We start from the raw sequence: 25,412 nt of genomic DNA, 5'->3' as shown, positions 1-25,412 counted from the left end.
TAACCACTTACTGAATGCATACATGAACTTTATCAACTCCTTGTTGCTGGATATTGAGCTTATTTTAGACTTTCACTATTACAAACATCTTGTGAACGGCTCTAATTACTTCGACTCAATTCCTGTTAAGTGACATTTATTGGGTCAAATGGTACACAATTTAAAACAGAATTAAGGGGTGCCTGGGTGGCTCAGTCGGTTAAGAGCCAACTTTGGCTCAGGTCATGATGTCAGTTTGTGGGTTTGAGCCCCGCGTCAGGCTCTGTGCTGACAGCTCAGAGCTTGGAGACCACTTCAGATTCTGTGTCTCCCTCTCTGCCCCTCCCCTGCTCCTGCTCTGTCTCTCAAAAATAAATAAACATTGAAACAATTTTTTATAAAAGAAATGTGACTGTGTTCTCACAAAACTATTTATGGACACAGAAATCTGGATTTTCTCTAGTTTTCATAGGTCACAAAATATTATTGATTTTTTTCTCCCCAGCCATTTAGAAATATAGAAACTATTCTTAATCCATGAGCAGTACAAAAACAGGAGGTGGGTCACAATTTGCTGACTCTTGACTTGGAAAATGCCTAGTAGACAACTTACACAAACCTAGGGGGATCACCCTCAGGTAAATGTGGGAAAAAATCACCAATTTTCATTTTTCATGAATTGCATAATTTTCTTACTGTGAAGTACAGATGCAGTATATACATCTCCAACTATGTTCCTCACAAAAACAGACATAAATAAAAATGAGGGAGAATTTAACGACAGACACAAGTTTGCCCACGCCCCACTCAGCGGCACATCCCGAGGGAGTGTGGCCAGGAGGCCAGAACCTGCTATCCCCTTGGCTGGCCCCAGTCTCCACATGCTTTTCACGGCCCCCGTATCTCCCTTGTGGAGTGCGAGTTTATGGTTTGGATGTGTACTTCTTTGTACCACACCGGTCCTAAGCAAAAGCCCACAGCTTTATCTGGTACTCAACGGAATAAAGAGCCAACGATCCTAATGCAGCAGGACAGGCTGATGTACTGGGTTTGCTACATGACAGTATGGTGGTTTCCAGTGGGTCACATATAATGTACACTATAGAAAACCTAAGGGATTTGCCCAGTGGTAATTACATAAAATTCTGCTATCACGCACTAGGTTTAGAGCCTAGCTGCTTACACATAATCTATTTTTATTTCTTGGAAAACCAGGATTAAAACATGAACTCAAATGTGCATTGTTCCTAAGGAAAAAAAGAAGGCAGGACAGAGGAACGCAGGTTCGCCGCAGGCAGCAGGGAGCCGAGCGGCTTCCAGCCAGTCGTCGGCACTAACAGGGGTGTTACCAGGAGTCCGTATAATAATAGAATACCGACACCACGTTTCTAGGAAGGAGCACTAAATTCCCAGTATCACTTAAAATGTTAATATCCCCTAGGAAGATGGAGGTAAGTACTATCATTTCTGAATGAGGACACTGAGGTCCCGAGTCCAGAGAATGTAAAGCAACTCGGCTAAGGGTACTGGGCGTCAGGCTGCTGGGGGTACAAAGACGAACGCTTCGTGCTTCCTGCGTTTTCCAAGCTGTCCACAGTCACAAAAGACAGCGGTGACTGGACACCAAAGCATATTCCCTCCTGTGACCGTCACACAGACTCAGGGCAGAAACAGCTGCAGGGCTTCTACAGCATGAACAACACAGAAGTAAAAATAGGAAAAAACGAATTCCAGATACGCTAACGCTCAAAGATAGAGATCTTTAATTTAAAATAGAAAAAGTTTATTCATGGAGAAAACAGTTACAGAACACCCGTGGGGGCTTTTTTAGTCCAACAATTAAAATTGCATTTAAAAAGCCAACAGGAGGAGTTTAGACCTAAAAGAAATCCGGAGAAACTCCCATTCCCCTTTCCTTGGGTTTAGATATACTTTATCTTTTAGGTAAGACAGATAGCTGTGATGGATTTCTTTTCTAGGAGATGCAGGACTCTTTTGTGAAGGCCAGAAGGCTCGAGGAGAGGCTTGCAGGCTCTGGGGTTGGCTAGATGGATGAAGGGGAGGCTAACAGTTGGGCCTTGGAAGTACAATTTAACCACAAATCACTAGATGGGGTAGTGGCAGGGGCTTAACGTTATGTTTCCCATTAATAAAATCTGAGGTATTTAATAAGGCTCCATTAATGTGGAAACTCACTTCCACCTCTCCTAGAGGCTGAGAGGGCTGTGCTGGAAGGCCGAAGCTCCTTGGACTTCTCCCACAGTGCCAACACCTAGCCAGACTGGACCATGGCAAATGGTCTCTGAGCAGAGTGGTGCACTATTTTCCTCTTCAGGATGGGTTCCAAGGCAACAGTGTGATCGACGGTAAGTTTTCCCCGTTTCTGGCTTGTCTTGGAGAAGTCTATGGCAATACAAAGAGTGTGGTCATTTACCAGAAGACCGGCCTGAGTAGAAGAACGGGCTCTCCAAGTGTCAGCTGTCAGAGTTTAACTTTGCTCGTTTTACTTGGCCATTCTCATCACCCAGATGGCAGGAACCTTCTGTGGTGATGTCTCTTTTATTCTCCTCTGTGGGTTCCGAAGGGAAGTCCTGGTCTATGGCCAGTACCTGTCGGACAGTCATGTTAACACGAGCCGTTTTCAAGTAGTTGGTGCACACCTGCCAGTCCTCCTCAGAGCAGGGCTCTACCACGGAGTCTCTGGGGAGGATGGCTGGGAGCGGGGTCTCCAGGCAGCAAGGCAGGCCTCCCCGCTGAGGACTTGGGAGGACCCTGGGGACTGCATGGTTCAATAGGCGGCTGAAACCCGACATTACCATGATGTCACCGCTGTGCATGAACATGGCTGTGGGGGCTTCATCTCTTTTGAGGCCACCCAGGAGAAAGATGGCAGACTGTCCGAAGCTACAAGAAAATAAGTAAATACACAGCAGTAAGTTACTGTTACTAACCACGGCTGGGAAAATTACTGCCAACTGCACTCTTTCCTAACCTCAGCTTCATACTTATTGTTCGCACATTCTTTTCAAACTGTGCTAAGACCCTTCTCTTCTGGCTGTGTAAGTGACCAACCCACCATCTGCTGCTTACACTTATCACAGCCCACAAGACTGCTGCAAAATAAAATTTAAAGCAGTTAAACAAGCAGATTAAAATTTTAATTTTAATATTACCCATATAAATTTCAGTGATGATTAAAACATTTTTTAACGTTTATTTTTGAGAAGGAGAGACAGAGCACAAGTGGTGTAGGGGTAGAGAGAGGGGGAGACACAGAATCCGAAGCAGGCTCCAGGCTCTGAGCTGTCAGCACAGAGCCCGATGTGGAGCTTGAACCCACGAACTGTGAGATCATGACCTGAGCCAAAGTTGGACACTTAACCAACTGAGCCACCCAGGTGCCTCATGCGATGCACTTTTAAGATTTGTCTTCCAATAAATTACTTGAGTCCTTTACTATATTTATCATGCCTGTTCACTTTAAAGATAGCACAATTAACAAAAGATTCTGTTCAGGCATTTTCTCTTTAAAGTACAGGTGCAGCACTTTGCCCAATTTCAAAGTATGGTTATAGGGAGACAAGGTGAGTAAACTACTTGGGATTCTGTGCTTTCTCTTCCCCAGTCCAAAAAGGTGGCTCACTTTGCCTCTGGCCTTCCACCTGCCTACTGCACACACCACTGATGTCTCTCAATACAAAAGGCAGATCCCACACATCTGAAACAGGGATGTAATTTGTTACTTACTGTAATAACATATTACATATTAGCTGTAATTTGCTCATTACTCTTAAGGCCTAGGTGAATTTTACTTATAACACTGTTAAAATGCCCAGGAGTAAAAGATTAGGGAGTCTAAACATTTCTTAAAGTTATAAGTTTTATTTATTTATTTTAGCTTACGAATGCTTTAAAAAATGAATGAAGTTTTAGAAAGTAATCCTCAATCCCTAGAAGCAGCTTACCTGAAAGACAGCAGGGGTTTGGAGTGATCTAGTTCAGATCTATCCACGTGGATTCCCAGCGTGGAGTCCAGCCGGTAGTAATTCAGGATGCCTGCCTCGGCTCGGAAACCCTGAAACCCACAGGCTGTGGCGACTTGCTCTGAGAGGAAAGCCAGGTCAGAAGGGAAAGGTGTATAATGATCGGCTGAGTATTTCTTTGATAAAAGTAGGGAAAATAAGAAAAATAAACAATGATCTCAGGAAAATAGGAAACTGTTGTAAACGATTAATTACCGCTTTAAAGTGATCTAACTTGCATGTAATTCTAACACAGTATGATTTATCCATCTATTCTTGAGGCATCCGGTAATCTTATATAATGAGACATTCAAAATCCTAGCACCTATTACGTGGCAGGCACCATGCCGTGCATCGGTAAATGACACAAGTTCCCCCTGCGTGGAGTCTGTACATGAAGCAATTATGATGTCTGTCTCTGGTATACGTTAATCCCAAATAGAATCATTCTCTAAAGATAAAAGATCAACTCAAAACTGTCACTGCTAAGAGGTACATGATGACTAAATGTAACATGGTGTCCTGGAACAGAAAAGGACATCAGTATAAACTAAGAAAACTGAGGGGCGCCTGCGTGGCTCAGTTGGTTAGCGTCCAACTTCGGCTCAGGTCATGATCTTGAGGTTCGTGAGTTTGAGCCCCGTACCAGGCTCTTTGCTGACAGCTCAGAGCCTGGAGCCTGCTTCAGATTCTGTGTCTCCCTCGCTGCCCCTCCCCCATTCACATTTTCTCTCTCTCTCTCTCTCTCTCTCAAAAATAAATAAACATTACAAAAAATCTAAGAAAACTGAATGAAAAGCTAAGGAAATGTGAATGAAATATGGACTTCATCATTATAATAATGTATTAATATTGGTTCATTAATTAAGACAAAGGTAAGATGTTAATAGTAGGGAAAACTAGGTGTAGGGTATTTGGGAACTCTGTACTATCTTTTCAACTTTTTTGCAAATCTAAAACTATTCTAAAATACAAAGCTTATTAAACAAACAAAATCCCTCAAACATGATGGCCAGTTTGGTTTTTGGCTCCTCAGCCCATAATATGGCTTGCTGCCAATTTCAGTGGCCAGTTTGATGAGATGCCATGCTGAAAATATTGGAACTGAAACTGACTGACACCATGGTCAAGGCAGGACCTTAAGATGGAAGTCATTTTCAGCATTCATCTCCCTGAACTGTTTTTAGCACATAAAGATCACAAATATCCTTCTCTTTAAAAGAGGCCAGAATACCCTCCCCCCCAAATCCAGCCGTTCAGGAGAACGACAAGGTGGCAGTCTCCTATGTCGACGAGGGTGAGGGCGGCCCTGGCGAGGCAAGCCTGCGCAGCCCGATGCCTCTCTGTCTTGCTGCTGCTCTCACATCGCCCTTTGTCCCAAACAACCTCCAACTGATTAGCAAACCCACTGCTGGGTTATAATCACATCCCGACCAGTGTCCTGATGCACCCCAGCTGCAGCCCAGCTCTGGAGAGCATGTATTTTCTTTGGCCAGAAGTGAGCTTTAACTTCAGGTTAAGGATGTGGTTAAGTCTTTGATGGATGGCCATGTCTCCTCAGTTGAAATTTATTTTCTCCTTCTCCTTTTCCTGAGCTGTAAATAAGAGTTCCTGTTTAATTTCTTGAACAGAACTTTAAAGTTTCAGTCCTTCACACGATCAACCACTCAGAGCTCCTCTTCCAGCACAAGGCCGCTGTGCTGTGATCAAAGCAGTGCCTCTATGGGTTTCCTACCCAGTCCAAACCGTGTCTGCACTAGTCTTCTTACTTCTCTTCTACTTTCCTCTAATTACTCATTCAGTTTCTGATAATTTTTCACTCCACATCTTTCTTAGTAAAAGTCCTTGGGGAATAACAGTCCCAGCAATAAAGATAACATCATAGAAAACAATGAACTAGCATTTACTGTGTTAATGCATTTAACTGCTCGGAACAGCCCGGCGCTGCTGTTAGACGGGCGCGGAGCATCTGACTCTCACCCACCGTACGAGGCAGGACCATCCTTTGGAAGGCCAGATTCCAGAGCTGCTGGCTCAGCCAGAGAGAATTTCCCCAACACAGATACCCAGTTTTCCACTGAATCTGCATCCTTGAAAGAATTATATCATGAACATTTTTGAGCAACATTTATCCTTATTTTGAGCAGTTAAATATATTTGTTAATAAGCTGGGTTAAATGAAACTATGGAGCTTTTAGAAAGTAACTAGTTAGTAGGAAGACGGTCTACACCATCCTGTTTATTCAGTTTATTTTAAGAATTAGTTCTTCCACTTGATGGCAAATGCCTCATGGAGACAGGCTGCCAGTGATAAAGGAGGAACTTGGAACCATGGAGGTCAGGAAAGAAGAAATTATACCTCAAAAAAAAAAAAAAAGAACTTTGTTAACTGTAGGACATTTTTTCCCATCTGTGTCTTGCTCAGACCTTACATAGCAGGCAAAGGTGTCTTTTTGTGAGTTCATGAAAAAGAACACCGGAAGTATATGAAGCTCTTTTTACACCAAATAGATACCAATAGAAAATAAAGGCTCAAAAACACTAAACAATAATGGAAATAAAGGTTTTAACTGAGAATTGTTCTTGAATACAATAAAGAAAAATCTATATCCTTGAAATGTACTTAGAGAAAGCACCAATGCTTCTGATGGAGTAATATAACCTAATGGCATTAGAAGAAGAAATTTCCTCTTGGGAGAAATTATTCACTCCTCTTAGATAGTGTTATCAAGACGGTTTTAAGAGATAAATGAAAGAGATCCTTGCACAAATGGATAATCTGATACTTTAAAATCATGGCCACCTCTCTCTCAAAAATAAATAAAACATTAAAAAAGAAATTAAAAAAAAAGAGGGGGGCACCTGGGTGGCTCATTCGGTTGAGCATCCGGCTTTGGCTTGGGTCATGATTTCATGGTCTGTGGGTTCGAGCCCCAAGTCAGGCTCTGTGCTGACAGCTAGCTCAGAGCCTGGAGCCTGTCTTTGGATTCTGTGTCTCTGTCTCTCTCTGACCCTCCCCTGCTCACACTGTTTCTCTCTCTCTCTCTCTCAAAAATAAATAAAACATTAAAAAAAAATTTAAAATTGTGACCAGGAAGAGATCCAACCACTGAGCCCAAGGAGTGTAAAAAGTGGAAGACAATCGAATTAGCAAGAATATGTAACTACCTTACTGTCCCAGTTATAATGGTAGCCTAGGGTCACCCAGCGCAACTTCTCCAGTAAACTTCGGCGTCTCCGTTTATTCACTTCTTTATACCTGTGAAGAGTAGGAACAAAAGAGGACTGAATTATTCACCTCAACTGGCAGCAAAGGCCCTTTGCCTGGACTAAATTTGGTATTCCTTGGTATAAGCTGTTGGCCAAGATCTTGATAGGAAAAATGAAAAAAGACAAATGAGGTGACCAAGAATATAATAACACTAACAAACATGTTAGCATTTCTCATTTTTAGTCCTTGTTCTAAATCCTCTGCTGAATGGGATCAATTTTAAGTGGCAAGTCTCCAGCATCTCAATAATGACAAAATAAGAATAACAACAGAAATGTCTTTACTCATCCATTGGAAATGGGACCAAAGGCACTACGGGTAATTGAAAAATTGGCTAACAGAGCATGTTCCATTTGGTTTGCTAAAAGTGGGGTACGATTAATCATAGCTATCACTACGTCTAATGATGGTGGCTTCCCAGAATTATAGGTTGGGGGAAAAGTTTGGCAAAATATAGTATACAACCAAAAATAACTGGTTTAACAAGATTTCTTTAACCCTGTGTACCGGCTTGATGATTGAGGCTTAGGTAACAATTAAGGACCACTGGCACTGATTTGGTTTCTGACATCTCCTTCAAAACACAGGAGGTTTCTGTAAAACAGAGAGGTACACTTTCTGCAATTATATCCTGTCTGATCAAATCTATGAGATTAACTATGTTTTTTCTTTTCTTTTAACGTTTATTTTTGAGAAAGAGATAGACAGACAGACACAGAGTTCAAGCAGGGGAGGGGCAGAGAGAGAAGGAGACACAGAATCTGAAGCAGACTCCAGGCTCTGAGCTGTCAGCACAGAACCTGAAGCAGGGCTTGAATTCACAAATGCGAGATCATGACCTGAGCCAAAGGTAGAAGCTTTACTGACTGGAGCCACCCAAGCACCCCATCTACTATTTTTCTAAAGGGGAAGAACCTTCTTTGACTTACCCCTGAATACCTAAAAATGCAAGAATGCTAGGCCTAATAATTTTAGGGTTTTTTTTCCTAGGTGATTTATATGATCAATTGATCAAACCTTTTTGATACAAGAACGATTGCTGTTTAAAAAAGAAAAGATTAGACTGCTTTACGGAGTTTATATTTGATGAGAGATGACAGGTAAGTATCTGTCATCTAAGAAGAAAACATGAGGGGAAAATTCAAGGCAGTATAAAATCTGCACTAAACTGAACAGCACTAGACTTTGAGGGCTGATAGAATTAAGAGAATGGAGAGTTCAAAGTTAGCTGTCTAATCAGTTAAGGCCTCATGGCAGAACTGGGAGTTGAACATGGCATTGAAGAATAGCTAGCATTTAAACAGGGTGTGGAGCAGTGGGCAAAACAGGCATACAACATGAGCAGAAGCAAAGGATTTATGAGAGGCTCACACTGTAAGTGGCACTCGTCTTGATGTCTGACAGAGTTTACAGAATAGATGTTATCTGTCCTCACAGAGTTTACATTCTGAGAAGGACTTCATGACACAGATATACATCAAGACCAGCAGCTAAAGGGAATGGAACAAACACTGATTTATTTAGGACAGTGCAGAAAAGAGGCACAGCAGATTTGACTGCTATCCTCCGAAAGGCCTGCCTACAAGGTTGGTCACTGGCAAGCATCTGGAACTTGGAATTTGGGGAGGTTCATACCATTCTCAGAACTACTGCTCACTGGGCCTAAACTTTTTGTACAAAATAGTATGATTTATGTTAAACATCAGCTTTCTTCTGGGAGCCTAGAATTTTGGTATGTGTCAGACAGAGACTGTCGATGTGACCAGCCTCTGGGCAATGAGCTTCCCTGGTAGACAACATTTCATACATGCTGTCAGGACTTGTTACTAGGGGGAACTAAGCACACCTTGTGTGACTTCACTGCGAGAAAACTCTGGAAGTTTGAGCCTGGTTTTCCCAGGACTTTGCTCAATTCATCTTTACCCTCCACTGATTGTGCTTTGTATTCTTTGAACCGGAATAAATCCTGTCCCTGAAGACAACATATGCTGAGCCCCGCTGGTGACTCCTCAAACCTGGGTTAGGTTTCAGGGACACCTGGCATGAGGGAAAATGGGTAACTAGTAACAATTTAGGGAAAACAATAGGTAAGGTTGGCTAGTGACTGGCACAGGTGGGATGAACAGTTATCACGTAGAACGACCATTCACGATTTAAATCTTCTACACATAAAACTAAAAACTGAAAGAAAAAAAAAAGGAATGCATAGTTACTAATACAACCTGAGTTCTATTAGTGTTTCTTCAACTAAAGGCATAGATAAAATAACTACCTGATGATCACCTTGGAGAATATAATCTATTTTACTAGCCTCCAGATAGGAAAATAAGAACAACCTCTTATTTCTGGCCTCCTGTGAATCCGGTCTATCTGTGTATCCCACTTAGTTTCTGCCAAGTGGTTTCCAAATATTAATGCTCATGAGAATCTTCTAGAGGGCTTGTTAAAACTTGTATGGCTGGGCCCAGGCCTACAAATTCTGATTCAGCAGGTCTAGGGTGGAACCTAAGAATCTGCATTTCTAAGTTTCCGGGTGACACTGATGCTGTTGAATCGGGGACAAACTTTGGGAAACACTATTTCAGCCAAAATTAAAACAAAACAAAACAAAACAAAACAGAACACCTTCCGTCTTCCTAGATCAATACATAATCATTTTACTCTTGATGAGGAATCCATTCTATTATACCAAACCTAGACCAGAGGCATCAGATCAAGCCCTGCATGGAGCTCTGTGCTGTCAGCTTGGGATTCTCTCTTCCCCACTCTCTCTCAAAATAAACAAACATTAAAAAGAACTACAACAACAAAAACTAGACTGAGGCTCCTGGGTGACTCAGTTGGTTAAGCATTGGACTCTTTTTAAAAAAAAAATTAAAAAAAATTTTTAATGTCTTTTATTTTTGAGAGACAGGGAGAGAGAGCACACGTAGGGGAGGGTCAGAGAGAGGGAGACACAGAATGTGAAGACAGGCTCCAGGCCCTGAGCTGCCAGCACAGAGTCCATGCAGGGCTTGGCTCCATGCACCACGAACCGTGAGATCATGACCCGAGCCAAAGTCGGCTGCTTAATCGACTGAGCCACCCAGGCGCACCGCCCCCCAATTTTTTTTTAACATTTATTCATTTGAGAGAGAGAGAGAGAGAGAGAGAGAATGGGGGAGGGGCAGAAAGAGAGGGAGACACAGAATTAGAAGAAGGCTCCAGGCTCTGAGCTGTCTGCACAGAGCCTGATGTGGGGCTTGAATCCACAAGCGGTGAGATCATGACCTGAGTCAAAGTCGGATGCCCAACCGACCGAGTCAGCTAGGTGCCCCAGCAATGGACTCTTGATTTCAGCTCAGGTCATGATCCCAGGGTTGTGGGATAGAGCCTGGCAATGGGCTCTATCCTGAGCATGGAGACTGTTGAGGATTCCCTCTCCCTCCCTCTGCCCCTCTCCCTGACTTGCATGCTCTCTCTCTCTAAAAAATAAAATACATAAAACAGGGAAATTAATTAAAAACAAACAAAAAAAACCCCAAACTAGGGGCACCTGGGTGGCTGTCTGACTTTAGCTCAGGTCATGATCTCATGGCTCATGAGTTCAAGTGCCGCATCGGGTTCTGTGCGGACAGCTCAGAGCCTGGAGCCTGATTTGGATTCTGTGTCTTCCTCTCTCTGCTCCTCCCCTGTTCACACTCTCTTTCTCTTTCAAAAATAAATAAACTTTAAAAAAAAACAACAAAAATCCCCAAAGGAAACCAATCTGAACAAATAAAGATAACAATGAAGCTCTAAAAATAACTGAAGGTAATGGTATTTTAGACATTTGATATGGCACGAACGAGCTGCTTTTCCATCAAAAGATTCAGGGCATTCACTATTATAAATAACCCAGATTTATGGTATTAATAATAAAATGATAAAAATTATAGTAATAACCACACATGAATAGAATCATCCTGTAATATGCCTTTTTTGAATATTTAATTTTTGAGAGAAGCAAAGGGGGGGGGGGAGAGCGCACAGAGTGGGAGAGGGACAGAAAGAGACAGAATCCAAAGCAGGCTCCAGGCTCAGCTGTCAGCACAGAGCCTGACGCAGGGCTTAAACCCATGAACCATGAGATCATGACACGAGCCAAAGTTGGAGGCTTAACCGACTGAGACAGACAGGCACCCCCTCTGATATCCGTTTTAAAATCTATTTCTGTTTTAGGAAACCAAAAGAACATCTGTTTTCTACCTTAATTGTATCACTATACGGATGGCTTTGGGCTTTGCCTTGTCTTACTGGTGGCGGGGGGCGGGGCAGGGAGTGGAAGGGCCCAGGCCACATAACAAAAAAGAAAAAGGAAGGCTTAAAGACTTGGGCGGTAAGGGGCCCCTGGGTGGCTCAGTTGGTTAAGCGTCTGAGTCTTAATTTCAGCTCAGGTCATGGTCTTGCAGTTGTGAGATCAAGCCCCACATCAGGCCCACACTGCCTACCTGGGATTCCCTCTCTCTCAGATAAATAAATACAAAAACTTAATAAATAAATAAACTTAAAAAAAAAAACTTGTGTAGTGAAAGTAGTTGTGATGACTGAGTGTGCCACTGTGAAGATGATTACACACACACACACACACACACACACACACACACACACACGTTTTGTTTACTGTGTTAGACCCATGTAGTGTAAGATTCCACACGCTTTCAAGTCATCTTGAGAATACAATTTCAATCCCGGTCTTTGAAGGAATTTCCGGAAGGAAAATCACAACCATTCTAAGGCCAGCTTTGAAGATGTGACAGCACTACTGGCAAACACTGGCCACTTCTTGTCTCAGCACTACTTAGGGACATTCTGGTCCCTGTGGGCTTTAGGTAATAAAGATTCCAAAATATTCACTCTTAAGGCCAAAACCAAGTTTACCACACTCCCAGATCATTTGCAAGCAGGAAACACTGATGGAGTAATAAAAGGGGTGAGCTGTCCTCTTTTTAAACCCAGCTTGTCCAAAAGGAGGCCAAGAAGGCTTGGTGCCAATAGAGCTGCCACATCCACTCTAAGGAATCCAAGGGGTATGTTCGTACCTGACTTTATATCTTTATCCAATTATCTAAAAGAATGTTTTCAAGCAAGTATGACCTTGATTATTGGTCCTCACTCCAAACAAACACACCATGCTCCCTGCCCCTGCTGCAGCTCCAGGCACTGGCAGCATGATGGGTGGGTGAGCTGGCCACCTTCTCCCCTGGTGAATGTGCCCACAGAGCGGTCTGCTCACTGCCCATCACGGGTAAGTGCTTTATGTAAGTGCTGCTGTTTCCCTCGGCAATCATGTTCTGTGGTGCCGTTTTCAACTGCACCCTAACTGGTGGAAATGGACTGTCCTGCAAGTCCATTCTTGGGCAGTGAGTAGTTTGGGTGTCATAACTAAGCACTCGCATGGTCTTTTCTTCCTTGCTTCAAGGGACGTGAGGGAATTGTTGTGAAAGCAAAAGTACTCACTGAGGACAGGAAAGGTCTGAAGGCTGTTTATGATAAAATACTACTACAGGTATTTGTTTTTTTCAATCATTTTTAAATTTTATTTATTTTTTTTGAGAGACAGAGAGAGACAGTGTGAGCAGGGGAGGGTCAGAGAGAGAGGGAGACACAGAATCAGAAGCAGGCTCCAGGCTCTGAGCTATCAGTATAAAGCCTGATGCAGGGCTCGAACCCACGAACCATGAGATCATGCTCTGCGCCGAAGCCAGACACTCAACAGACTGAGCCACTTAGGTGCCCCTCAATCATTTTTAAAAGCTTAGAAATTGAGTCCTTCCTAACTCTGAATATTTCCCTCCATGACCACAACTGTCTGTTTTTCTCTAATCTCTCATGTCCATTAAACCTAAGGTTCCACCTCCTGCCCCCAGAACTCCATTTCCCTTCTCAACCTAAACTTTATTCAAACCCTGAAAATGGATATCCAGTTAATTCCATCTGGATTGCCAACATTGTTTGGCTATTTTGCAAATATTTAGTCTCAATTAATCTACCTTCTGTTCTAAACCTTGAGCATCCATCTCGAGTCTTGAGTCCTGCTCTCATTCCCTTTGAGGGCAAGAGTCCAGAGGTCTGAGCAAAAGATCCAGTGAGCAACTTTGAGCTTTCTCTTCCATACCTCTAAACTTTGTGTGAGGTTTACCCAGTCCTTCCCTCCAACCTGGTTTCAGCAGGGCTCCTACTGCTTTCCTCGAAGGCCAATTCTACACCTATGCTGTCTCCCATTTCCCTGACACAGCCTCGGAGACCTTCCTACAATCATCACCTTTCTGCTCCTTTTTGCTCCTATTTTTCAGTCTTCCTCTGCACTTTGGTCTCCCTTTTGATCTGCAGAGTTCTGGGGATCTCCCAAGTTTGTGGCTGCGATCTGCAGTGAGGATGACTGTAGATCAGAAACTGTAAGAGAAGTGATGTGATTTCTACACTAATTAGAAAATAGACAGAAGGGGCGCCTGGATGGCTCATTTGGTTAAGCATCTGACCTTTGATTTTGGCTCAGGTCATGATCCCAGCATCATGGGACTGAGCCCCACGTCGGGCTCTGCACTGAGCATGGGGCCTGCTTAAGATTCTTTCTCCCTCTCCTGCTGTCCTCCTCCTTTGCTCCCACTCTCTTTAAAAGAAAAAGGAAAGCAGACAGGGGGTGATAGGTCAGGAGGCTACTGCAGTATATGATGGTGGCTCAGACTAAGGTGGCTGTGATGCAGGTGCTGAAAAATGATTTTATTTATTATGATTGTAGCCCTACTATATGTACTAAAGGGTCAGATTTAAGATCTCTAAATGGCTGCATAGTGGCTGCACTGTACTGCTAGGTATGTCATACTTGTTAACCAGCTCTCTTGCTGACAGAAACTTAGGTTGTTTCTCATTTTTTCCCCAATTATGAACAATGCTGCAGTGAAGATGATTATACCTAACATTATAATCTTGTACAAGAATCTCTAGCTACACTATTCACGCACAACAAAACAGAATTGAGAGGCCCTGATTTTGTGAACAGATCTATTTTACCCTCTAAGTATTTCTTCTTCATTTGCTATTTAAAAGGGTTCTTCTTCCCTGACCATAGAAACCTAGAAGGTTAAAATGGAAAGGATCCTTAGAGGTCCTCTGGTTCAGTGGTTCTCAATGTGAATGTTATGGTCAAAAACCTGAATTTCTAGGGAAATCTTGTATGACAGACCCCTCCCTTTCTGGTATGCTCTGGGAAAGTGGGGGATAGTTGGCATGCACTGTCTAGGTGACTGACTATAATCCAACCACCTGAAATGGCTTCTCCAGTCTAATTCCTTTGTTTCCCAGAAGAGGAAGCTGAAACATGTATCACACAGTGACAGGAGAACTGGGGTCCTAATCGATTTTCAAGCCACCAGCAGTGTCTGAGCCTATCAATTTCTTCTAACCCATGACAACAGAAGATAGGACCACAACCTTTTAAAAATTTTTCCTACTAGAGAGAAAAAAAAATCTCAACACTGTTTACTGGATAATTTCTTTAAGAGGTTCATCTAAACTCTCTTAGAAACGACATGGGGATTTCTGCAGTCATTTGTCTGAAGAAAAAAAAATAAATTATTTGAAAACACAGGCTGGTTTAGAAGCAAACGCCAAACTGTCTAATCTCATTCAGCCATGACCTCCCTTCACTTTACTATCAGTTCTAAAGACGACACCATTAAAAGCTTTAATAGGGTATTTCCTACTGCTCCTGCCTTTACCATAACCTGCAGACCAAGAAGGCGTTAAAGAAAAACCAATGATTTTTAGTTTCCTTTCCCCTTTCAAATTAAGGAAATCTTATTTCTTCTATTAGAAGTAGCATGACTGGGCACCTGGGTGGCTCAGTCGGTTAAGTGCCAGACTTTGGCTTGGGTCATGATCTCAGTTTGTGGGTTTGAGCCTCCCTTCAGGCTCTTTGCTGGCAGCTCAGAGCCTGGATCCTGCTTTGCTTTCTGTGTCTCCCTCTCTCTGCCCCTCCCCTGCTCACTCACAGTTACTCTCTCTCTCTCTCTCAAAAATAAACATTAAAAGAAAAAAATTTAAAAAAAAGTAGCAGCATGACAGTTTCTGAAAACTGCACCACTAGTGACCCTCAGTCCAAATAGAACACAAAAAGACAGTGTATTGGTTTTAATGGGCTGTTCTAAAGATTTCTCACAATTCTCTTGTTTTAATCTTCACACTATTAAATGAGGGAAGAACTACTGTAAGGCATAGAAAGGTTAAGAAACTTGCTCAAGTTTACATACCTAGTTAAAGTGGCAGAGCTGGGGTGCAAACCCAGGTGATCAGACTCTAGAACTAGTGTTCCACATCACTACACCCTTTATGATCTGGCCCTAACCTACATTTTCCGCTTCATCTCTTGTCAATTCTACCCATGACTTCCAGGAACCATCTTCCATAAAATACCTCCAGTCTAGCCACTCGAATGACTATTTCCAAATCTTATACACTGTATGTATCTCTGTAGCTGTTTATTATATGTCTCTGCCATCAGCTAACCTACATATTCCCTCAAAGCAGGTCTTTGAATCTTTAATACCCAAGTATAGGATCTAACACACAGTAGAAATCTCATAGGTATAATACATGAACTCCCACATCCTGTACTCCTGTTTCACAGAACTTATTCTGCCTTGAATATGACCTCTCTGTTGAGGCTGCTTTCTCTACCCCAAACAGTTTTCTTGCTCCTCTGACTGGCAAACTACTAATTGTTTTTGAAGACCCAGTTCAAATGAACAAGAAAAAAGAGGATAATAGACCCAATTAAAAACTAATTTTTTTGAGGTGCCTGTCCGACTTTGGCTCAGGTCATGAAGCCTGCTTTAGATTCTGCCTCCCTCTCTCTCTGCTCCTCCCCTGCTCATGCTCATGCTCTGTCTCTCAAAAATAAATGAACATTAGAAGAAAACAAAAAAAAACAGTAATAGGGGCACCTGGGTGGCGCAGTCAGTTAAGCCTCCAATTTCGGCTCAGGTCATGATCTCGTGGTCTGTGAGTTTGAGCCGCACATCGGGCTCTGTGCTGGCACCTCAGAGCCTGGAGCTGGCTCTGGATTCTGTCTCTCCCTGACCCTCCCTTGCCCATGCTCATAGTCTCTCTCAAAAATAAACAAACATGAAAAAAAAATTTTTTTTAAATAGTAATAATTTTTTCTTCTTTGACATCTTTCTTGCCTAAAGGAATGATTTCTCCCTCTGGTCCCCACAGTATTTTTCTAAACACTATCATAACACTTTCTAAGCTCCTTTATAATTATTCCTGTTGATACTGAGTTCCTGCCATAGACTAGGCACTTTTGAGTACAAGGACAGTGCCCTGTGTATCTTTGCATCTTCAATGCTTAGCCTCATGTCTGGTACACAACTAACCCTCAATAAATATTTATGGAATGTTGGGGCGCCTGACTAGCTCAGTCAGTAGAGCATGTGGCTCTTGATCTCAGGGTCATGAGTTCGAGGCCCATGCTGGATGCAGAGATTAAAGTGAAATGAATAAAGGTTGATACAACATTAATTCTCAAGAGTAATAACTAATCCACCACAAAACTGCTAGTGGCAGTGACTTCATCTAGGAGAGTAGAAATAAAGAGCTTTTATAGTTAATTTTTTTCAGGATATCACAAGTCCTCAAAGGAACTCAGTTTATTTTTTTAAAAAAGATTTTATCTTTTTAAGTAATCTCTGCACTCAACGCTGGGCTCAAATTTACAATCCCGAGATTAAGAGTGGCATGCTCTACCTAATGAGCCAGCAAGGTGACCCTGGAACAAACTTTAAGTAGAAAAAGGGCTGAAGTTGAATGAAAATGGACCAGCTGATGATTAAGGAGGATCAACTTGAGCTCCAAGCCATGAAAAGCTAATCTTTTTATTTTATTTTATGTTGATTTACTTTTGAGAGAGAAAAATAAATGGTGACCCTAAAATGGATCTCAATTAATATAACTGTCAAAGCATCTTCTCAGGGGAAAGAACATAATTGTGCTGTATCTGCCTGAGAACGAGGGAAAACAGGTCAGTCACATTCACGGCACTGTTCTGGAGTAGTTCCCATAAAGACGTGCAGTGACCTGAGCTGAATACGAACACTTACCTCAGAAACTCTCTGCTCTGTTCCCAGAGGTCTTGGGTCTCTTCTTTAGTCATGTGTTTGTCCAGGTTACACACATTAGGTTTCTGGGAATATAACTTAAGGCACTGCTTCACCCAGTGCCACTGGTAACCTGGGAGGAAGGGGTTTGGGATAAAAATAAATCCTACACAAAAGGGTGGGGAAAGAAGGAGAGGAGAAAAGTCTCCATCAGTTACATTCAGATAATTTATTTTTGTTGACATCCTTATACCCATTACTCTATTATTTATTCCCCATCCCCTTGTGCTCATGCTTTGTGGCTTCCACATTTATAAGCAAATCTTTTCATTCCTATCCTCCAATTTTAGAGAAAGGGGGAAGAGAAACAAATTCTTAAGAAAAACAAATATTCCACAACTATCAATTGTGTCACCCCTAAGCAATCTTTAGAACTGAAAATACCGAAAGTCACTCCTCAAATGTACCAGGCATTTATCATTCAGAGAGGTGGTCTTCCCTTCCTGCAACTGTGGCCTCTGTGGGATCTCAGTGTTCCATGGCAGCCTTTTTTGTTTTCTACTATCTGGCTAACAAAGCTTCTATTAAATTCTCTCAGTTAAAATAACTGGTGTGATTTCTGCCTCCTGATTGAAATCTGACTGACAGAAGAGGGAAGATGATGTGTACATCTGCTCACATGGCATGAAGCAAATACCTGCATCATGTGTACTGAAAAGACCTTCTGTGACCTTGAAAGTAATCTAAAGTCATTTATCTTCTGTGTAGATGAGGAATAAAAATACTGAAATGGAATCCTATACACGGAAAGGATCCATTCATCGAACATTTAACAAACACACACCACGTCCTTTCTGAAGCCCCTGGAGACAGGACAGCAGAGGCAGTGATGCGGACGATGAATGCTCTGCAGAGACTGGCTGTGAAGAGAACAAAGGAGGATGAGCAGTCACATAGGAATAAAGCAGTTTAGGGGAGAATTTATGGTTTTTAGGGTTTGGAAAGACCTAAGCATGCTTACAGATTATGAGAAAAGAGGAGAGGAAAGGAGCAGAGCAAGGTCTTGAAAGCTAGAAGAGGTAAAAGAAAGTGGGACCTTTTGATAAAAAGAAAGAAGAAAGGTCAAGGGACTGGCTTTCAATGGGAGGAGCTTTTCTTCCTCTAAAACTGGAGGACAGGAGTGAGAACATTTGTTTCTGAACCAATTTTGCATTTCACGTACTGGCAAAATTCTCCAAATAATTTCAGAGGTGGCAGGGGATTGTCAATGTTTTGAGGAGAGAATAAATGAGATATGAAAAACACCCCAACAATCTACCATCTACCTGCATTATTTCACAAAATAAAGATTGTAACATTCCCCAAAATATCAGACTGAAGGAAGAATACTCTGACTTAGCGACAGGAAAATAAAAACGTCTTTGGGCAGTCCACTCTAGACAACTGCTGCCTTCCTTTAATGAATTAAAATTTGCCTTTTAACTTTGAAGCGTTGATCTTCGGTTTGGACTTAGAGAGCAACCCCAGATTAGTTTCTTATTCTTCTTCAAAAATACCTCTAGCTTTACAGCTAACATTTATTGCTCATTTCCTGTGTGCCAGGCATGGACCAAAATACTTCATGTGTACTCACGTTTGATCTTCATAATAACCTTACAAAGTTGACTTTGTTTTTACATACATTTTATGCACCAAGAAACTGAGGCCAGGAGACATTAAGAAACTTGCCCAAGGTCATATAGTGGATGGCAGAGCCACAACATGAAGCCAGGTAGCCTCGTGTCGGAACCTAGGCGTTAGCCAGCCCTTTGCGTGTATGAGGACTTTTCAAATGTTGGATGCTGTCAGGTTCCCTCTCAGGTTTACTCTTCCCCAGACTCAGTCTTCAAACTAATGACCCTCCTGCTCATTCTTATAAGGACAAGCTGTGGTTGCTCAGGTTCCTTCACAACAAGCAGAACCCAGAAGTAAACACAATTCTTCTGACCAAGCCTGGATAAGAGGAGACTGTCATCTCCCTCGTTCTGGACATTACACTTCTAGTAAATGCATCTTACAATGGCAGGGAAGGTGGAGTAAAGTCTCTAAGGACATAATGAGGTGCCCACGCACAAATGTGGCTTAATTGTGAAATTCAAGAAAACCTTTGGGCAGAAGAAAACGGGGGTACGATTAATAACACTGTAGTCTGAACCCCCCACCCCCTGCCTTTTGTTAAGGGAAAAAGGCATAGCAACAGAGAAACACGGCCTTGAAAACAGGAGGCAGGCTTGGAAGGTAAGGGGCAGGTTTCAAGAAAAGTACATAAAAGGTTGCTTGTGATGCGTGCTCCTCATTTATCCAAACTCACAGAGTCATGCTTTTGTACATAAAACCATCATTTGACTCTTATTTATTATTCTTTTATTTTTGAGAGAGAGAGAGAAGGAGGGAAGGTGGGAAGGCACACATAAGCAAGGGAGGGACAGAGGAGGAAAGAGAATCTTAAGCAGGATCCATGCTCAGCACAGAGCCTGACATGGGGCTCAATCCCATTACTCCAGGATCATGACCTGAGTCAAAATCAAGAGTTGGAGGCTCCACTGACTGAGCCACCCAGGAGCCCCTTGATTCTTCTTTTACACATAACTAAAGTGCATGACGCCTTTTAAAGAAGTATTGAAGCTGTTATAATGTTCTACGTTATTAACCAATACATCAGTGATCACAATGTACTAAGAGCTGTAACACAAACCTGGCCCACGGCACAATGAAAATTAGTATTTCTTTTTAGAAATTTTCCTTGCTTTTAATCCATACCCGAAATCACAGATACAATGTTAACTTTATGTCTTCTCTAAGAAAAAGGATGACAGGCAAAAGATATTTGACCATATAAGGCATTTCTGTATTTCCTAAACAGTTCATAATTATTAATCTACAATGGTACCATGATCCTTAAAAAAAAAATTAAGAATGCCCAGCTGGCTTAAGCAGTAGAGCATGTGACTCTTGATCTTGGGCTTGTGAGTTCAAGCCCCATGTTGGGAATAGTTTACTCAAAAAATAACAATAATGAAAACATTACCATTCTTCATTATCAGCATAATTTCAGTATCTGTAAAGTGAGCTGCCCAACATTACTGAAGTTCAAAATGCTAGATTATTTAGTCTATGGGGGCTTTTGATCTCATTAAATGTAACTTTTTCTTTTCTTTTTTTTTTTTAACGTTTTATTTATTTTTGAGACAGAGACAGCATGAATGGGGGAGGGTCAGAGAGAGGAGACACAGAATCCGAAGATGGGCTCCAGGCTCTGAGCTGTAAGCACAGAGCCTGATGTAGGGCTCGAACCCACGAACCATGAAATCATGATCTGAGCCAAAGTCAGATTCTTAGCCGAATGAGCCACCCAGGCGCCCCAAAATGTAACACTTTCTTTAAAAGCTCAGCCTTAAAGACAGCAATAAATTTTAAGGTTGTTGTTTTTTTTTTTCCATATGAGAACATAATGACTTTGTGACAAGAGTGGCCACTATGAATTATTCTATCATTCAAAGCTGTTCTTCTGTCATAGTAGGTGTTTGGAGTTATGGCAGGGAGCCTAAAATAAATGTCCTTATTTTTGATTTATAGCTGGTGTGTCACTCCCTGCACTGTAAGGTAGGCACTACTGAATCCTGTTCTATCCTGCAGGAATGTTAAATAAACAGAAATTTTAGATGAGACAGAATTTAAAAGGGGTTTGGGAGTGAAATATTTCCATTTTACTTTCACCCTTTGTCTGTTTATTTGCTTACAACTCCGTTAGACAAATGATTACATGATCTTGTCTTCTGGGGTCAGCACCACTCACCAGGATAGCCTTGGAGTCCGTAGGCTTGCCACTTGCTTACTGGCTGAAGTCCTGCTCTACGTGCATCATGGTCACTGACGGAAGACACACTCAGCTGAGATCTGATCACCTGAAAGGAAGGAAAGAGAAGTTGGAGGGCTAATGCTACTTTGCAGGTCAGCTCTTCGAATCTCAAATTTCTAAAGATATTTCTGCTATGAGGCAAAATTCAGAGTCTTAAAGTCTGGGCTCCTAAACTTAGCTCTACCACTTACTTGACTCAGATAAGTCACTTCTTAGAGCCTCAGTTTTCTCATCTACATACTAACAAACACTAGAAAGTAATATACAATCAAGCAGTAATAAGAAACAGGCTGATTTTGGCCTTCAAGACCACCTTTTTGTATGACACCACACTTTAGTGACTTCTTATAAGACTCTAAATCATGAAAGGTGTTTGGTGTACTCAAATACCCTTAGCCCACATATTGCCAACCTCAGTGCAGGCTAATGATGCTTCTGAGGCACTTGTATACAGTTGGTGCTTAAACAACCAATGACGAACATCAGGCATGGGAGGCTAAGAGAATGGAAAGAGAGTGGTCTCACCAGACAGAATAAATGCTGAAAACCCCATCTGCTGAAAGTACAATATTTATTCCCTTTTAGATGAAACTTCAAAGTGAAACTCAGAGCTTTTGCCTTTGTGAATCATTCTGAAATTAAGGTTTTCAGGGGCTCATGAAGTTTTCTTGCATATAACAGTGTCTTACAGATGGCTCATTAAATTAGTAAAGCCACCCAATATGCAGTCACTAAAGTAAGGACACTGAGAAAACAAAAACATTTTTTATTCTTCCACTAATAATAAACTTAGGATCTCGCTTGCCTTAGAATACATCACATGTTCTCTTCCAAGAAGATATGACCTCTTATCCTATTAATTTCACCAAGTACAGAGACTTCCAGAAAAAAGCAATAACAAGTGGCTGGTGTACTACCAGTTTATGTAATAAAATGGCTACCTGGAACTCTCTGAGGGTCCTAACCAGCTAATTTTTCCAGGTACTGATGTTTTTATTTTAAACATTTTGTAAGGATTTCTTAAATGGACCGTACTTAGTAATGTACTGTAATTCAACAACACTCCCAGAGTTGAAGTAAGTTTGTGGGTCTATTCTCTATATTAAGCTAAACCAGAACCTCTAAATTAAAAAGTTCTTCTGCTTCTTCCCTAGCCAGTATTTTCTCCACTGCTCATTAGCTGCTCTCAGAGCAACTTTCTTCTCCAGTTTGCGACTTTCAATCTTTTTTGAGCCGAGAACCGAAATACTAAGGTTTTTACGTATTCAATGGATAGAGTATTTATTGAATGCTTACAGTTTCATACAGTGTACTAGACACAACGTCCTCTTCTCAGGTGGCTTATATCCTAAAAGTATTAAGTTCTGCAGCAAAATACAGGCAAAAGGAGGTGAATGAGGTCTGTCGCAGGTTATTATTCTTAGGGCTCAGACTTTCTGTATGTTATTTTGACAACTCTAAGGCCATTTTTGCTAACAAACGAAGTTCCTAAGAAGGGAAGTACTGGATAAATATGGTGTTACTATAGCATTCCAATTTTATTGAGAATGATTATTAAGCTTAGAGGGAATGTTCCATCCAGCCATCTAAGGTCAACACCAAGGGCAAAAACCAGGGATCCTCAGGGTTACAGCGATTATAAAGAAATTATGCATTACACTATAGTTGTGATTTTCCCTGTTCCCCCTGTCCCCTCTATGTTACTTTTCCTACTTTCAGGGGGAAAGGCAGAATAGTGCTTGAATATATTTGTCCTTTCCTTTCAAACGTGGAGATGTGATCTCAATCTTTCAATGCCCTTTCTAAGAGGCCGGGAGACAACAGGGACCTGGATTTACGGGCAACGACTTTAACAAAATCGATCCCTTTCAGTTCTGGGGATACTCAGGTGGTTGTTTTTTTTCAAGTTGCAAAGCGCTTCCCTACTAAGAATACGGTTTATGGGATTTTACACAAATGAGAGTCGAGATGCAAAAACAGTTCATGTTAGGAATGAACACCAATTCTCAGGCATTGAGGCCGCGGCCAAGAAAGGTCGCATGGAGTAACCCGACAGCACAGCTCTTCACCGCCAAAGTGTGACAACTGAACTCCACGCCCATGGAGCGCGAGGATTACTCAATAGCACTCAGCGAGAAGACAGCCAAGTGAGGAAGGCCGTAAAGACCCTCAATAAAGCGAGGGGAGGCGGCCGGGAATGCGCGCCGCTCCTCTGTCCGTACCTTGCGGGCACCAGGCTCCGTGCCGCGGCCTGTCTGGGCCGCCGAGAAGTCAATGACCGCTCCCAGGTCTGCGGTCCCGGGGCGGCTCTGCCGGTAGAAGCGGAAAAGCTTCCGAAAGGCGTCCTCCCCGGGCTCTGCCGCCAACGACACCACAGAGCCCACGGCGGCCGCCATCTTCCCCATCTCGTTGGCCGGCCCCTACTGACCCGGAAGCAGAGTGCCGTGCCCCGGATCCGACAGGTACTTCCGGGGTCGTGACCAGTGGTCACAGCGGTCCTTAATCTAAAGATGGCGGCTTCGGCAGTGAGGGGCGCTATGGCTCTGCGTACGAGTGCTAGCCGGCCGGTAGCTTTCGTCAGAAAAATTCCCTGGACCGCAGCCTCGAGTGAGTGATGGAGACGTATTAGGGGCGGAAGTTTTAGGCTCAAGCGATCCTCAAAAGCACTGCTTTTGGCGGAGCATTTAAATCAGCGTGGTGGCTGGATTAAGAGCTGTTGCTCCTGAGCATGCCTGTGAGCAGGGTTGTTTTTTTGTTTGTTTTTTTTTTTTTTGCAATTGTTTAGGGATGCCCCTTGAGCTTCTGCGGCACGTATTCGGGGTCTCCTGTCGCAGTGATTTGGTGGACCGGTTAGTTACTTGAAAACGTTAAGATGTACGATTAAGAAGGGATTGTTTGGATTGCGGTGTGGAGGATGGACTCATACTGGCAAGATTGAAGGCGAGGAGACGAACTAAAAGGCAATTTCAGTAATTTAGTCCCAAGATGAGGACCTGAAATAGGGCAGTGGTAGAAAGGCGGCTCAGATCCGCTTATGTTAACGAAACAAAATCAACGGCTTTTCGCGATGGTTTGAACGGGGGAAGAGTGTGGGATGAAGGAAAGGGAACAACTTCCAGGTTTTTAGCGTTGGTAAATATCGTGGTTAGAATGTAGGAGAAGCAGGTTTAAAGAAGATGAGTAAAGTTTAAGAACAACCTGTGAGGTATGCGTCAGCAATTGGATAGAGGAGATTGTGTGTCGATTGAGAAGTGCCCTCTTAAGCCATACTGCTTAGGTTAGAATTCCACCTCGGCCATTTAATAGTTCAACCCAAAGGGAGGTAATTTGGGAAAAGGGCTCACTAGTGTAATTCAGTTTCATCTGTGAAATGTAGTCGGTAATAACTTTTTTCATAGGATTTTTGATTGGGTTAAAGTGAGTGTATATGTAAACCACTTAAGACCTGTGCTAGATACATAGTAAGTGCTCAATAAGTGATAGTCATTTTAATGATTACTGTAATTGAAGCTCAGGGAAGAGACCTAGGCTGGACATGGAGGGTTGGGAGTAATCAGTATTGAAATCTCTTAACAACATTGATTTTTGTCACTTGCAGGTTTGAGAAAAGGTTTTTATATTTGCTTAGCAAAATTAAAACTCCACGGTCAGTTTTGTAGGTTTTCATGTATTAGGTCATCTCCCTTAAACAGAAGAATGGAACTGGGATTACTCACTTCGTAGTTTTTGTGGCCCACGTGTGGGTAGTGGAATGGAAAGTAGATAAGTTTGTGCCTTACCTTCTCAATCTGTGGAGGGTGAAGACCAAGCCAGTACAATGTCTTATCCCTGTGAAACTGTATAGGCTCAGGGGCAGGTTGCAGACCTTATTGGGTTGGTTTAAACTTTTACAAAGAGTCTATGTAACATACAATTTTGAAACAGTCTCTCTTAGTTCATTCATTCATTCAGCCAATAGTTTTTTTTTTAAAGTAGTTTATTGTCAAATTAGTTTCCATACAACACCCAGTGCTCTTCCCCACAAGTGCCCTCCACCATCACCACCACCTCTTTTCCCTCTCCCCCTCCCCCCTTCAACCCTCAGTTCATTTTCAGTATTCAGTAGTCTCTTAAGTTTGGCGTCC

General features: G+C 42.3%; 2 protein-coding genes across 2 annotated transcripts in view; one reads left to right on the top strand and one right to left on the bottom strand.

Moving 5' to 3' along the window:
• Nucleotides 1-1,725: 1,725 nt before the first annotated feature.
• ALKBH1 (alkB homolog 1, histone H2A dioxygenase) lies at nt 1,726-23,699 on the bottom strand. The gene is made up of 6 exons (XM_029952831.1): nt 23,511-23,699; nt 21,226-21,334; nt 17,394-17,556; nt 7,170-7,260; nt 3,945-4,138; nt 1,726-2,883 (listed from the first exon to the last, which is right to left on the bottom strand). The coding sequence occupies exons 1-6, from the start codon at nt 23,691-23,693 to the stop codon at nt 2,454-2,456; spliced, it is 1,170 nt and encodes a 389-aa protein (XP_029808691.1). The 5' UTR covers nt 23,694-23,699; the 3' UTR covers nt 1,726-2,453.
• A 59-nt stretch (nt 23,700-23,758) lies between these two features.
• Nucleotides 23,759-25,412, top strand: part of SLIRP (SRA stem-loop interacting RNA binding protein) — a 9,265-nt gene continuing 7,611 nt past the window's right edge. Inside the window, exon 1 of the mRNA XM_029952832.1 lies at nt 23,759-23,895. Within this exon, the coding sequence (XP_029808692.1) occupies nt 23,799-23,895 (97 nt within the window). The 5' untranslated portion in view covers nt 23,759-23,798. The remainder of the gene's footprint in view (nt 23,896-25,412) is intronic.

Source organism: Suricata suricatta, chromosome 9 (genome assembly GCF_006229205.1).
Source record: "Suricata suricatta isolate VVHF042 chromosome 9, meerkat_22Aug2017_6uvM2_HiC, whole genome shotgun sequence".
Taxonomy (NCBI): Eukaryota; Metazoa; Chordata; class Mammalia; order Carnivora; family Herpestidae; genus Suricata; species Suricata suricatta.
The sequence above is the reverse complement of the archived record's forward strand: the minus strand, read 5'-3'. Positions and strand labels throughout refer to the sequence as shown.

Coding starts and splice junctions, on each gene's coding strand:
- ALKBH1 (XM_029952831.1), bottom strand. CDS start 23,693: ATGGGGAAGATGGCGGCCGCCGTGGGCTCTGTGGTGTCGTTGGCGGCA. Junction 17,557..21,225: donor CGGACTCCAAGGCTATCCTG/GTGAGTGGTGCT, acceptor CCTTTTGTGTAG/GATTTATTTTTATCCCAAAC. Junction 4,139..7,169: donor ATTATAACTGGGACAGTAAG/GTAGTTACATAT, acceptor CTTTTATCAAAG/AAATACTCAGCCGATCATTA.